Source organism: Micropterus dolomieu, linkage group LG07, assembly GCF_021292245.1.
Source record: "Micropterus dolomieu isolate WLL.071019.BEF.003 ecotype Adirondacks linkage group LG07, ASM2129224v1, whole genome shotgun sequence".
In the NCBI taxonomy this organism is placed as follows: Eukaryota; Metazoa; Chordata; class Actinopteri; order Centrarchiformes; family Centrarchidae; genus Micropterus; species Micropterus dolomieu.
Genome location: NC_060156.1, coordinates 6,535,794 through 6,549,524, shown reverse-complemented (window position 1 = coordinate 6,549,524; position 13,731 = coordinate 6,535,794). Strand labels below are relative to the sequence as shown.

At 40.3% G+C, this 13,731-nt stretch overlaps 1 protein-coding gene across 1 annotated transcript in view; it reads right to left on the bottom strand.

The window, feature by feature from the left end:
• Window positions 1–13,731, bottom strand: part of lrp1bb (low density lipoprotein receptor-related protein 1Bb) — a 288,718-nt gene that overhangs the window by 59,592 nt on the left and 215,395 nt on the right. The window contains exons 48-57 of the mRNA XM_046053790.1: window positions 13,540–13,653; window positions 13,179–13,328; window positions 12,854–12,976; window positions 9,425–9,544; window positions 8,401–8,529; window positions 7,823–7,945; window positions 6,511–6,651; window positions 6,083–6,270; window positions 4,569–4,752; window positions 4,393–4,478 (exon numbers count right to left, since the gene is read on the bottom strand). Coding sequence (XP_045909746.1) covers window positions 4,393–4,478; window positions 4,569–4,752; window positions 6,083–6,270; window positions 6,511–6,651; window positions 7,823–7,945; window positions 8,401–8,529; window positions 9,425–9,544; window positions 12,854–12,976; window positions 13,179–13,328; window positions 13,540–13,653 — 1,358 coding nt within the window. The remainder of the gene's footprint in view (window positions 1–4,392; window positions 4,479–4,568; window positions 4,753–6,082; window positions 6,271–6,510; window positions 6,652–7,822; window positions 7,946–8,400; window positions 8,530–9,424; window positions 9,545–12,853; window positions 12,977–13,178; window positions 13,329–13,539; window positions 13,654–13,731) is intronic.

Here is a 13,731-nt window from a genome sequence, read left to right as displayed (position 1 = left end):
TAGAATTCTTAACAGTTCCTGTAAGTTTTGGTGTTTGTTTTAGTAGCCTAGGCTAAATTGTTTACCAATTTACAAAATGTTCTAGCTAACTATTTGACCCGAGTAGCAGCCCTCCCAATTAACGTAAGCTTGTTACATGCAGATTATGTTAAATTTGTGTCTATTGCGCATGAGAAAAACTAATAAAGCGTTTCAGAGTTCTTGTACAACATTACTTTATAATGCCACCAGATGGCGTAACTTAAATGCACAAACATGCGCCTTATTGTCGTTAACAATGTTGTGCTGCAACGCCATTAACCCATCCATCCACCACTCGTGTTTGTTCAGATGATGCACAGTAGGCCCCTCATTGTCAAACACCAAGTAACTAAATTAGGATAAAATTAGACATCATTACCAAGCTGTAAGTTAAACATTAAACTGTTAGTGACTTTAAAACTAACCACCTTCTGGGTGATCATAGGGTTATGTCAATATTTGATCTGTTGACTGGTTTTATTTGTCAGATTTATCGCATGATTTATTAGGCAGAAAAAAACTGTTGCTCTCAAACACTGTCCACTTAATCAGCTGAGTCAGTATAATGGAGAAGGGATAGATCGAATAGGTCGATAGATAGAAGGTTTGCAAAGTGATTTCATGGTACCTTGGAAAAGTATTTTTTATTATTTTTAAAATACAAATATACAGTTTATTTTGATTTATGTCGTGGCTGCTGTATTTTGTAGTTTATTTTGATACACGTAAAGTGATGGTATTTGGCATCTTATTTTAAAATACATTTTCATGTATCTTTTCCCATCCCTGGGTCTGACTTGGGTTAGCTTAGTTCTTATCCTGGCTCTCTTTCTTCTCTTCCTGGTTCAATCACACCGTCTGCAGCTGGTCTGGCTGTCTAGAAGGGAGATGCCATGAGCAGTGATTGTCTCAAGGTCCACTGTGCTCAATGTGATCACTGCACTTCCTTTTCTTATTGATAAGTATATTTATGTCATAAGTAATCCTAATCCTATTTGCTTCAGTAACAAAGATGAAAAAAATTGTTAGACAAAAATATAGAGAAGTTTAAGGGAGCTGCTGGCGCCGCATCTGCATGAGCTGCTGTTGCCATGGAACGTCTAACTTAAATCGTCAAACTCTGACGCATTTCGCTCCCCTCTATAATCCTCCAAATGTTCAGTGAGCTGCAGGCAAACACAAACCATCTACAAGAATACAAAGATGCCTACATTATGGACTTCAGTGAGACATGGCTCATGTCTAAAGACATCGACTCAAATCTGACAATCAGTGGCTTCGAAGCAGCTGTCAGGCTGGACAGGGACACAAAAGTTATGGGGAAATCCCGGGGAGGTGGAGTCTGTGTATATATAAATCAGTGGTGGTGCAATCAGGGCGTCCATATGCTCAGCCAACAGTGAATTGTTGTCTCTCTCTGTCCATTTTATCTCCCCAGGGAGTTCCCCCAGTTATTTGTGACAGTGTACATAAACCCAAAAAGCAAACACCCAAATTGCCATCTACAGAGTGACTCAAAGGCTTCAGTCCCTTTCCCATGATGCCCCTTGCTTGTTAATGGGAGATTTTAATCACTGCAAACTGAACAAATCCCTGGATCTTTACAATTCGTCACCTGCCCAACTACGAAAAATAAGTCCTTAGACTTGTATTATGGTTCTATAAAAAGAGCATACAAGGCTTCTCCTAGGCCCCCTTAGTTCTTCTGACCACAGCACCATCTATCTCACCCCTATATAGGCCAAACCTTAAGACAAAGAAGGGGAAGACAAAAGAAGTCAAGATCTGGAGTAAAGATGCTGTTTCTAAATTACAGGGGTGCATTGATTGAGTGGACTGGCCTGTGTTTAAGGACTCAGTTAAAATGTACACAAATACCAAGCCAAAGGTTTCTAAATAAAAATGCATAAAAATGCTAGATAGAAAACATAAGGCCTTCCTTAAAGGTGATGAGAACAAAAAAAAAGACAGACGGCAGAGCGGAAATTAAAAGGGCCAAGTTACAATATAAAAAAAATAGAGGAAGATTTAAGCAGCAGCAAATTGAAGGCAGCTTGGGATGGAATAAGGAAAATGACATGCCAGCAGAAAACTGAAAACAAGCCAGTTAGCAGTGCATGCTATGACAGCAACCTAGCTGAAAACTGAAATACTTTTTATTTACAATTTGATACCCATGATTTTGCAGTTGAACTTAGGAAAATATGCAGGGAGTCTGCTCTCCCCACAAAGTCAAATCAGATGTTTGATGCTCAGGATGTCAAGGCAGTATTTCAGAAAAATAAGATGGATTGTATCACAGGAAGACTGCCCAGGTATTTTTCTGAACTGCTGTGAGGTGGAACTAAATTACTTCAGTGGCATTGACTTCACTCGTCATGAAGTCTGGCAATAGAGGGACTGTTGGAAATGGTGGCGGAGGCTCTGGACTCCACACAGTTTGCATATAGAGCTGGGATGAGAGTAGATGAGGCCTCAATCACATTACTCAACTACCTGTATAAATACCTAGAAGGTCCTGCTAGTGTTGTAATCAAGACCACCCAAACCGAGACCAAGTCAAGACCAAGACCAGGACCAGAGTTTATCGAGACCGAGACAAGACCAAGACTTTTAGGGGCTGAGAGCAGTCGAGACCAAGACCGACGGAGGGCGAGACCGAGTCAAGACCAAGACCAGCATGGCACTCAATAAAATGTGGAACGAGATCATAGGTACTTCAAAGATATTGATCTGAAAGATCCACATTCCCATTAAAACACCCGCATACAAACACTAAGAGCTGAAATCAACGTAAGCATCGCAGGGAGGGATGACAGTCAGTAATTAGGGTTATTAGTAGCATTTGAAGCAATATGTTTTACTTCCATTCAAAGTGAGGATGTTAACAAATCAGACAATGCAAAAGCAATGTATTGATATTCCCAAAGTTACGGTCTTGAAATAAAATCCCAAGTCGTCAATGTCCAAGACCGAGACAAGACCGAGTACAAATGCGGTAGAGACCGAGACGAGTGAATGGTTTTTTGTCAGAACAGCGCTCCTCTTCCACTGGCTCTCCTCAGGGCTGTGTCCTGTTCCCTTTGCTGTACATTATTTACATCAATGACTGTAGAAGCCAGCAAGGGGATATCCTGAAATTTGCTGATGATACAGTTATCATCTGCTTGCTCCATAAAGATGAATCTAGCATGGGCCAGTGCTGGATGAGTTTGGTGTGCTGAGGCCTTCCTCCAATTAAATTCCACACAGACAAAGCATATGGCCATTGATTTTAGAAGGAAATCATCCCACCCACCATCGGCACCCATCGGCACCGCTTTTGAAAAACATTATAAAGATTTTGGAACAGTCATTGATAGTAACCTGAAATTTGATCCTGAAATTGTACAATAAGTTAAAGATGTTAAATGTTTTTAATATAGCTAGGAATATTATGTCTGCTTTACGTTAAGTCATTTATATTATCTGTCCTTACTTTTTCTATGATTGCTTGGTATGGTAACCTGGACATCAGGGACAAAAGCCACATGGGTTATATTGTGAAGGGGACTGGCCAGGTTAAAGGTGTCCCGAAGACGCCCCTGACCAGCAGATTCCCTGCAAGGCCTGGTCTATATTGTACTGTACAAACCAGCCCCTTTACTCTGAATTTGAAAACTTTTGTGTTTTAGTTGGTTTAAACTAGATAATGTGAGCTTGCCTGCAATGATATGTGTGATAACTTTCATCGACCACTTGATCAGTACAACAAAATTCAATGGTCGGTTGGACTCGTTATTCATTTTCCAGTTCGTACGGATCTATTTTTTGGGGGGGCGTTTAAGAGTGAAATAGGCGCTCGGTAGATCCCTGCGCCTAACATTACAGAGACCAATCACACAGTCGCTACTCACTGCCTGTCAAGTATTTTTGGCTTTGCATTATTAATAAATACGTTCACCCACGCTTTCAGCAAACAAACTTTTGGACAAACAGGATTTTCACATTGAAAAAAATTTCTTCAACATTTAATACCTTGTTAAATGGTGATTAAGACTTCTTATTACTTTTTAATGGCCTTAATTTTCGCAAAATTGATTTATTACCTTTTAAGACTTTTAAAGACCCCGCGGACACCCTGTAACCCTGCTTAATCTGCACATGTAATTTAGCACTTAGATTGTTTCAATGTGTTTTAATGTAGGTATAGGTAACATTTTTGTACTTTTCGTTTGTGTACTATTTATGTCCTTGTGCTTGTGTTATTTGTTATCCTTACTGCAAGTCAGGTTTCACCACTTATAATAATAACTAATATAATAAAATGACTGAACTGAACTGTGAAAATGTCCCTACAGGCACAATGGTGGTGATCTAGATGTCACTTACCTGTTTCAAGATGGTGTAATTTGAGCCATCCACACTCAGCTTCCGGATCTCATGGTGGTCTGCCATAATGAGAAAAGGTTCTTCAGCTGAAATGAGGAACATGCAGTGTTAGAGGACCAGTGGGACTTAAGTTGCTGAATTTTTCTATATTGAGAAATAAAAAAAGACAGGCTGACCTGACAGAGCCTTGCATGTATTAGGGTTGCGCTCCAAGGCTTCATAGCCATCCACACACAGGCACTTGTAGGAGCCATAAGTGTTGATGCAGCGTTGGCTACAAGGAAGGGTAGTGGAGCATTCGTCAATATCCACACAAGTCTTCCCATCATCCTTCAGGCGGAAACCAGGCCAGCATTTACACTAATGACATAAAAACACAATTAAAATGATAAAAATGCTAGGGATTAGGTCATGAATGAAGGAAATGAAAGAGCCTCGGTTTAGATCTGCTGACTCTCCCACTTAGCAATTAAAAAGTTGAAAACAAATCAGTCAAGTTTTATGTTCTGACTGGCTCAGACACGTTTGAAAATCATGAACATTTAAATGTCTTTATAAAATGCTTCACTGTGGCCATATTATAAAAGCAGTGCCCTGAAACATGCTGTGCTTTTACAATAATTTTAGATCATTCTGTAATAACAGACAATACATTTCCAACTCCAGTACCTTTCTCTCAAAGTAATGCAGGTCATCAAAAAGAAATGTCAAACCTTTCAAAACCTAGCACCTAACATATATGACGACATCAAAACAATGATTTAGACATACTCAAAAATTCCATTGCACTTGACCAGCCCCTCACCCGCACACCACCCCCAAAATAACCCAAAGAGCTTGTATCAGCTGCTCTGGACAAACTGCAAATCCGTTTCTTATCCAAAGTTATAACCTTGAGGACCTTTCTGCTGATCCCCCTGTTCAAACCACAACTGGATGAGCTAAGGGTCTGCATTGATGTGCTCTCTGTCCAGCTCTGCCCCTGACTTGACAGGGAATAGAGGTTTTCTGTGCTTTCAGCCACTTTTCTGATGCAGTGAGCACAGTCTTATGGAAGAGTAGGAGAGGAAAAAAGGGACAAAGGCATAAACTGACACCAGTGATGGCCACCGGAACAATCCAGCAGAAGTGGCCTTGACCTGGATTCAACCCTAACATCACATGCCACCATTGCCCAGCAAGGCATAATCACCTGGCACAATGAGGGGGGCAGTTGTTGGCATATCATTAAACTCTCCTTACAGCTTTCAAGGTTATTCAAAAAGTGAGAGATTAAATGTATGTATGCTCCCACCAATCTTTATCTGTTTAATGATGTGCGAAGTTAGGCTTAATTCATAATTTATGTCTGCACTATTGCTAATATAAGCTTCACATTTAACTTGCTACTAATGCTGCTAGAGCTTACTGAAGGTCAGTAAACTCTATAATTTAAAATGTTAGACTGTAGTAGGGCACATTATAGCTGTGACACATATTTAAAGGGCACATTTTGTTTTTGCACCAAATCATATTCACTAGTTTATAGGTTGTTTAAAAATATGTTTACAATTGTTTTATTTCCATCTGCAGTTTTATTGCAGCCTGGTTTAAGATTTTGCAGGGTGAATTAGACTTTATGGACCAACTGTGCATTCTTTGAGGAAGAATGCATGCTATTAAGCTACTGAACCATGACTAGTCCGCTTACCTTGTATCCGACAGGAAGGTCTTGGCAGTCCTGTGTGCATCCACTGACTCGGCGGTTTAAACATTCATTCAGATTACAGTTCTTCTCATCTGACCGGTCTCCACAATCATCTCTCCCATCACAGAGATTCCCCTCCGAGATGCAGCGTCCATTGGAGCACATGAAGAAGGAGCCATTGCACAAGCTTCCTGAAAAGAGCAAGACATGACTGTCACTGGCACAATGCCCTGTAATTTCTCATCAAAGCTGGGGAATGGTTTTGACCTGACAATGGATCTCGACAGATAAATTCCTTTCCGTTCAAGAACGCTCTCCTGGTTGTAGAGCTTTTTGTTTCTGTCATATGTCGCAGCCAGTTTCCTGGGCAAGTGGTGCTTCTGGTGACACTGATGAAGAGATTCTAGCTGAGAGCCAAACAGCAGTCTTACCTGCAGCCAGACATTTGAGGTTTAGAGGCAGTTCGTCAGAGTGGTCGGGACAGTCTGCATGGCCATCACACTCCCACTGAGAGCTGAGAAGACAGCGGCCGTCCCTGCAGCGAAATTCCTCTGATCCACAGGAGCGATAGACTAAAGAAAGAGATAGTGACACTTCGGTTTAGGGTGTAACTTTGGCAGAATTAAGTGCAAATGGTGAAAAATAATGCTGCACAAGGCTTGCACATTGTTAATATTGCAGTGAAGCATCCTCGTAGTGTATATCGAATCATGGCTGATTAACAAATCAGGCCATCTGGAGGTAGAATGCTGTTCACAGCTGCATTGGGCAATATTTAAAAACATAAATACACATGTTTTATCAGCCCAAGGCATCACAAAAATAGACTGACAGATAATCCCCTCTAGCTCAGAGACCAGTGTCAGTATGGTTAAAAGTACAATAATATCAAATAAAACAATCCTTAGAGTCCAGAGAAACATAAACAGATTTATAACAAACCAGTTGCAAAAGACCTAGCCTTTTAGCATTATCACCTTTAAATGCTTAAAAAGAAAACATCTTACTCTGGAATGTACACTTTATTAATTTAAAACAATATACAGTCCTTTATATAGATATAGATAACTATTCCATCATTTCAAACATTCAACACGTTATTATATCTCATTATTTTGCCTAGAAAACTGGCCAAGGTCCAGGGAATGCGTTAACTGTATAAAACAACGTCTTCCATTTTTTTTTTTTTTTATGTGCTTATGTTTAATTTTTTCATGGCAAGAGTTGTCCCCGGTTATCAAACCCATGCACAATGACTCCAAATTGTTTCACTTTGGTGATTTTGATATAGGGACATGTTTTCATTGAAGTTCAAATGGTCGAACACAAGTTTTTTTCAGCTCGCTAGTGCAACTTTCAATTAGGGCATATTCATATACCATTGGTGAATATTAAAGCTAGGGTGGTTTATATTTGTTGATATTCCCTTTTACGTCCTGACAGCAATCAACAAATCAAATGCTCTGACACAATGATAAAAGACATCTGTGGATGTCACATGACTTCTATAAGCAGCATTTCTTTCAAACTGAATACAATGATTGTCTGGCCTACCTGCCTTCCTGTCTACCTACCTACCTGCACTCTGCCCATGCACTCACTGCATAGGAAAATGGCTTTTGAGGCCTGAAGAGAGGGGGTTGGGATTATTAGTAGAATACTTTCAAAATATAGCTCTTTTGCTAGTTCTCCAATGTAGCCTACCCAGCTTTAAGAACAAGAGTGCAAGATAAATCTACTTGCCACATTCCACTGACTCATCAGACCCATCTCCGCAGTCGTCATCATGGTCGCAGACGAATCGCTGGGGGATGCATGCTTTGTTGTGGCAGCGAAACGAGCTGTCATCACATGTGTTGTTGGGTGCTAATGCACAAAAAGAAATAGGTTAAAGGGCTTATTAGTGAATAAACTTTTTTTTTCTAAAAGATGCCATGCAATATGTATAAAATGTCAACATTAGTAAGTCTACTCCATTTGTCTGTGGTGATTTCTAATTGTTTTTCTGCTGTTTAGTAAGCTTGAAAAGAAGAAATAAAGTTTCAGATGAATGGATTTGTGGCACACCATTTAGAGAAGTGCAAAAACTTCCATTGTTCGCCACTTCCCACTGTATACTGGTTTTATTTTCCTAGCTTGAAATAAAATTTGCACAGGGATTTGCACAGTATGTGTTTGGTGGGTTTCATTTTCAATGGGATACTCATTATACTACAATAACGTGTAAACAAGCAATGATTTCTTAATTCTGGGATTACATTAAGTTTCTTTTGTAACTGTAGGGAGCTATTCAATTTGTTGAACTAGACACTAGAGTTTACCGCAGCCAGCTGCAGAAAGTTCATCACTCCCGTCAGGGCAGTCCCTTTCACCATCACAGAGCCAGCGTTTCGGAACACAGGCATACGACCCAGGGCAGCTGAACAGCCCTGGAGCACATGTCACTGAGCCTGAAAGGAAAACAGGACCACATGCTCTACTTTCAAAAGCCAAAGAATACAATGCACCACAGAGAAGAATGAGTACAAAGGGCACCTAAATGAAGCAGGTGGATTGGGTTAGGCTGGTACCTTCTGTTATCTGTGAACATTTACCATTTATTCAAAGCCCTTGTTCTGCCCTTATTGGAAATATCTGGCTATATTAGAACTCAGAGAAAAAAGGTTTTGGTTATGGTTTTGAACTCATACCCCTTTTTGGCCTAAATAAACTAGTTTTCATTGCGCATGTGTTCCCCTAACGGAAGCTAACAACAATGACTACGCTATTGTGATTAAGAATTATTCACTTGAATTATACTTGAAGTCAGCAATACTCTCCTTTATCTTAGGACTGCCCTTTAAGAGAACAGTAGAAAAAATTGGCGTCATTGAGAAACAAAGGTAAATACAGCAGTTCAATTAGGCATGTACTGTATAGCTGAAGCGCATATCTTGTTTTGATAAGAATAGTGCCTGGGAAACCTTTGGGCCGGTTCATTAATATTTCCTCTACGTTCCATTACAATCCAATTATACAACCAATGTTCACAGCAATTCTAGTCTCTTTATAGCGGTTGGATTCTTTTTATTTCATTGTAGAATTCATTACATACACATCTCATTTGCCCATTGAAATAGATGTGTCTCTTAGGCCTCATTGATGAAAAATATATTTGCCTCAGTGCCCACGCGAATCATAAGAAATGCCTGTGGTCTCTTTTGTTGTCTCATTATGATTGTTTCATTTCTGTCCATTCATTTCCAGCTCTGCTAGGAGAACACATGGAGCTGTCACACATAATATAGGGGATGTGACCTTTTACACCAGCAGCAGATTCCTCATGACATCTGAAAGGGCACTAACCACATATCTGCACACTCTCATCGAGGCCATCCTCACAGTCGTTCTCCCCGTCACACAGCCATTGCTTGGCAATGCACTTGTTCTTTGAGCAGGCAAACTGGTTCCACAAGCATGACGAATCTGCAGAGGGCAGTGGGGAAGAAAAGATTTCAACGCCATAAATCAAACAAAGAGAGGAGGAAACAACAGCAAAAGTGGCATACCATATAGAAAGGGCAGAAGGTTTTTAATCAAAACACAACATGTGGGTTTCCCCTTAGCCTGCTTGTTTTTCTGCTTAGCAGCACGCATGAGTGTAGCTGCCACACAAAGGACTGTAAATATATATATTTGTGCCCCCCCCCCCCCCCCCCCCCCCCCCCCCCATTTTTTTTGCTCCTGGTTTCTGTGCATAAAAACATTAACTGAACACAAAAAGAAGAGATTAAATATCTTATCAATATCATAGCATGTAATTAATAATTATGGATTTTTTGTTTGTTATTTTATTTAAAAACAAACTGGTGATACAAAACAGTGGGTAGTCAACTAAGAGAGTACTCTCCTGATCACTGTGTAAAAGCTATTGTGGATATATTCATAATCTGTGCTGAGTTTGTGTCACTGAGCCACCCACTCTCCCTGGGGAGTTGTTCTGTGGTCTCTTTCCCTCAGATGTCAGGCCTGGCAAAGTCTGCCAGAGCTTTGATGAGATGTTGAGAGAAGGAAGGATGTGTTTATGTGTGTGTGTGTGCTCCAGGTCACACCAGAGTATAAGGAATTATGGATCCTACAGAGGGTGGCAGGTCTCTCAAACTGCATTGCTTTCCTTCCTGTCAGACTTTGTACATCACACCAGCGCTTCGTGCCCTGATACAATGGTGTATGATAGGGATGAGATAAACTTTAAATGGCTAAATCTGGAAACTGTGATTATCCAGACTTTCTGTATGTGATACTAAATCTACACTTCAAATGCAAACAGCTGCTTCAAGTGCATAACAAAATAGCAAGTCTACGCCACATTAAACGTATCAAAGAAAGTCTTTCAAGTGTTTCACACAGTAGAAAAGCACATAATGCATTGTGGAGTGACAAATGGCTATTTCATCTAATCAGATGTGGAATTTCAAATTTCTGAAATGTAATGACATTTTCCTCAAACCACTTTGCAGTCAGATTATCAGTGGCTGGAGCTTTTTATATGATAATTAACTCAGAGGAATGGGAATATTGTCTATTTGTCCTGAAAAGGCTATTCAGAACTTCTCAAAGCATTGTGGCACAATTCATATCAGTTCTGATATAAGCACATTTGAAGCATGTTATCATTTCACACAGGCACAAATGACATTTTTTGGATTAAGGACTGGAAATGGTGTTCATGTGTTCTGCATCTCTCTAACAACATTCGTGGGCAATTTACAAAATAAATCAGATAACTGGAAGAGCATTAAATATGAAAACGGGATTGCACTGAACTGCCTTCCTCACTTCTGTTGCAACTGAAATGTGAACAAAGGTGCTGATTAATTATAAAGGAAGAGCAAACCAGACTAATAAGAGATCTGCAACATCTTAGTCAAACACTCTCAAAGGCAAATACATATAAATAATACGGCCACATTTTATTTGTGTTATTCTTACTGACATTAGTCCCGGTTGTCAGCAGTCCCTCACTGCTACCGTCTGGCTGGTCTACAGCCATGCTGTGAGGCTGCAAATTGAGCACAGAGGGGCTTTGATCTAAATGCTAATGTCAGCATGTTAACATGCTCATACTTATAATGTTAACAGGACTATGTTTAGCAGGTATAATGTTATTGCCAAAGTATTTTTTGGGGTATTGGGTCATAATCCAAAATATTGGACAAACCTGGCCTCGTGATTGAGCTACATGACAAGTTCAATTTCATGGCAATCCATTCAATATTTGTCAAGAATTGCACTCAAAAACACAAATGTCAACCTCATGGTGTCACCACAGAAAAAGGGATCCCCAAGGCCAGTAGGATCCATCGCCCAGGAACCCTGAATGTCTGTACAAGACCTGCTGGGAGCGCTAGATAAAAGGCAAAGGCATCACCAAAGATTCTTCCTGTGGGCACCATAGACATCTGTACTAATGTGTATGTCAAGCCATCCAATAGTTGCTTAACAATTTTACTAAAATCGATAAATGTCAACCTCATGGTGGTGCAGGATGAAAAGTCAGTGGCTCATCATAGGGAGTAAAGTGGACCGACCAACAGACAGACAGACAGACATTGCCATATGTAGAGCCTAGTGGTGGCTCTCGATAGTATCATAGATAGTAAAAAAGAAAAACAGTTGAACGGGGATGCAACAGAATTCCTCATTGTGTGTGTATGTCTGGAATGAAATGTGTTTGGTGTTGATAACTGCAAATTGCAATAGTTACATCTCTCTAACCTCACAGAGAAAGCTATGCTATAAACCTCCAGGTCTGCACACAGATGACAGCACTAACTGCTGACTGCTTCATGACTTCTTACTCTTTAATAGGCTAGACCATACAGTCTATGGGCTAGACAACACAGACAGCAAGTGTTTTGACACTATGTGTGTGTGTGTGGGGGACTACTCCATCAGATCTAATTACCTTGTGCATGTGTGACAGTGATGAAGCTTAACAGCTACTCAGACCACCTACATTAAAGCACCCAGTACATTTTGCTTTGATGCCAAAAGCAATGACATGTGAATGGGTATGTGTGCTAGCTGTTTGAGGGCAAATTATATTAATTTGTACCCTGACTTAATTATGGTCTCCCTATTTAATTGGATGCATCTTGACTTTGTCATGGTAGTTTCTACAAACATTAGCATGGATCAAAGCGCAAGTAAGAATGCTTTTGCTGCCTCTGGTGAGGGAGGTAGAGGAGTGTCATTGTAATGTGTAATCCTTTCGTATGTCACTGATTTCCACTGAACTCACATTTTAATTTTCAGTATAAAAATTTCAGTGACTGATGGCTCATTAATTAATTGATACACTGGAAGTGTTGTACATTATAATTCAAAGAGAGAAGGGGAAAAGCGTGTGTCCTCAGCAGCCTCACTCTGAATTCAGGATCCAAATTAGACGTTCAAACAAGCAGTATCACCCACATGAGAAATCTCAAACGTGCAAGGGGGAGCAAAACAAAGTGAAGAGAAATTGCCTCATGGCATGATAAACAATCATCTCCTGCCTTTCTGTCTCCTCCGTATATACTGTATGTAATATTTGTTGCCTGGATCTATTTAAATGACAAAAACATTACAACAAATAGCTTCTTGTTAATGGAAAATAAATATTCTTCCAACCGCCAACAGTATTGTACAGCAACCAAATACCTCATCTATCTCTACCCATTAGAAAACAAAACATCGTTTCAGTTTATTGTGTAGAAGCTCTTCCATGAGAGGTAAGATTTGTCAGTTTACCACACTGGAATTCATCTGCTCCGTCTTCACAGTCTTTTTGGCCATCGCACAGCCACACGCTAGAGATGCAGTTTCCACTTGGACAAGCAAAGTGGCCTTCCTCGCACTTCTGCCCATGGGAAACTGGGACGAACAACAAAACCAAGTCAGTTCTCTGAGCATTAGCAATGATTGAGGTCATTATCTTTTCCTAAGCTCTCTCTGAATCTCTTATTCCACTTTCATAATCATCTCAGAAAATGCAATCTGTCTTAAGTCTTTTCTAATTGTGCTAAATCTGTCCCTGAATGCACACGCAAAATGTGTGTTTGTGTTGGGTGCTCACCTTGGCAACTGCTCTCATCAGCGTAGTCTCCACAGTCGTTTGCACCATCGCAGATCCATGAGGGGTGGATGCACAGTGAGGTGGAGTTGCAGCTGATAAATTCTTTTTCTTTCACCCCGAGCTTGTAAAAGTGAGAGCAGTCGCTGTGGTCTGAATACAAAACACAGCAACACAATAACGGTCTTATCACAATGGATGTAATGGTAGAGGTAAGAGTGGTGAGGGGCAGTACTCAATCTGATCCGAGAGACGAGCACAGATTTAAGTTACTCGATCCATCTAATGTGTTGCAGCTAGAACTGTGTGTTTGCATTTTCGTTTTAAAGTAACTGTAATGCAAATCACAGGCTAAAGGACTTACTGCAGCTTTTTTCATCTGAGGCATCGGCACAGTCAATGACCTGGTTACACCAGGCTGAGCTGGGTACACAGCTCCCATCCTTGCACGATGATTCTGATGAGCCACACGTGATATCTGGGGGAGAGAATTAGCATTTCAAAAAGATATCAGAACCAAAACAGCACTCGGAAACAGTTACAGGTACAGCTCACA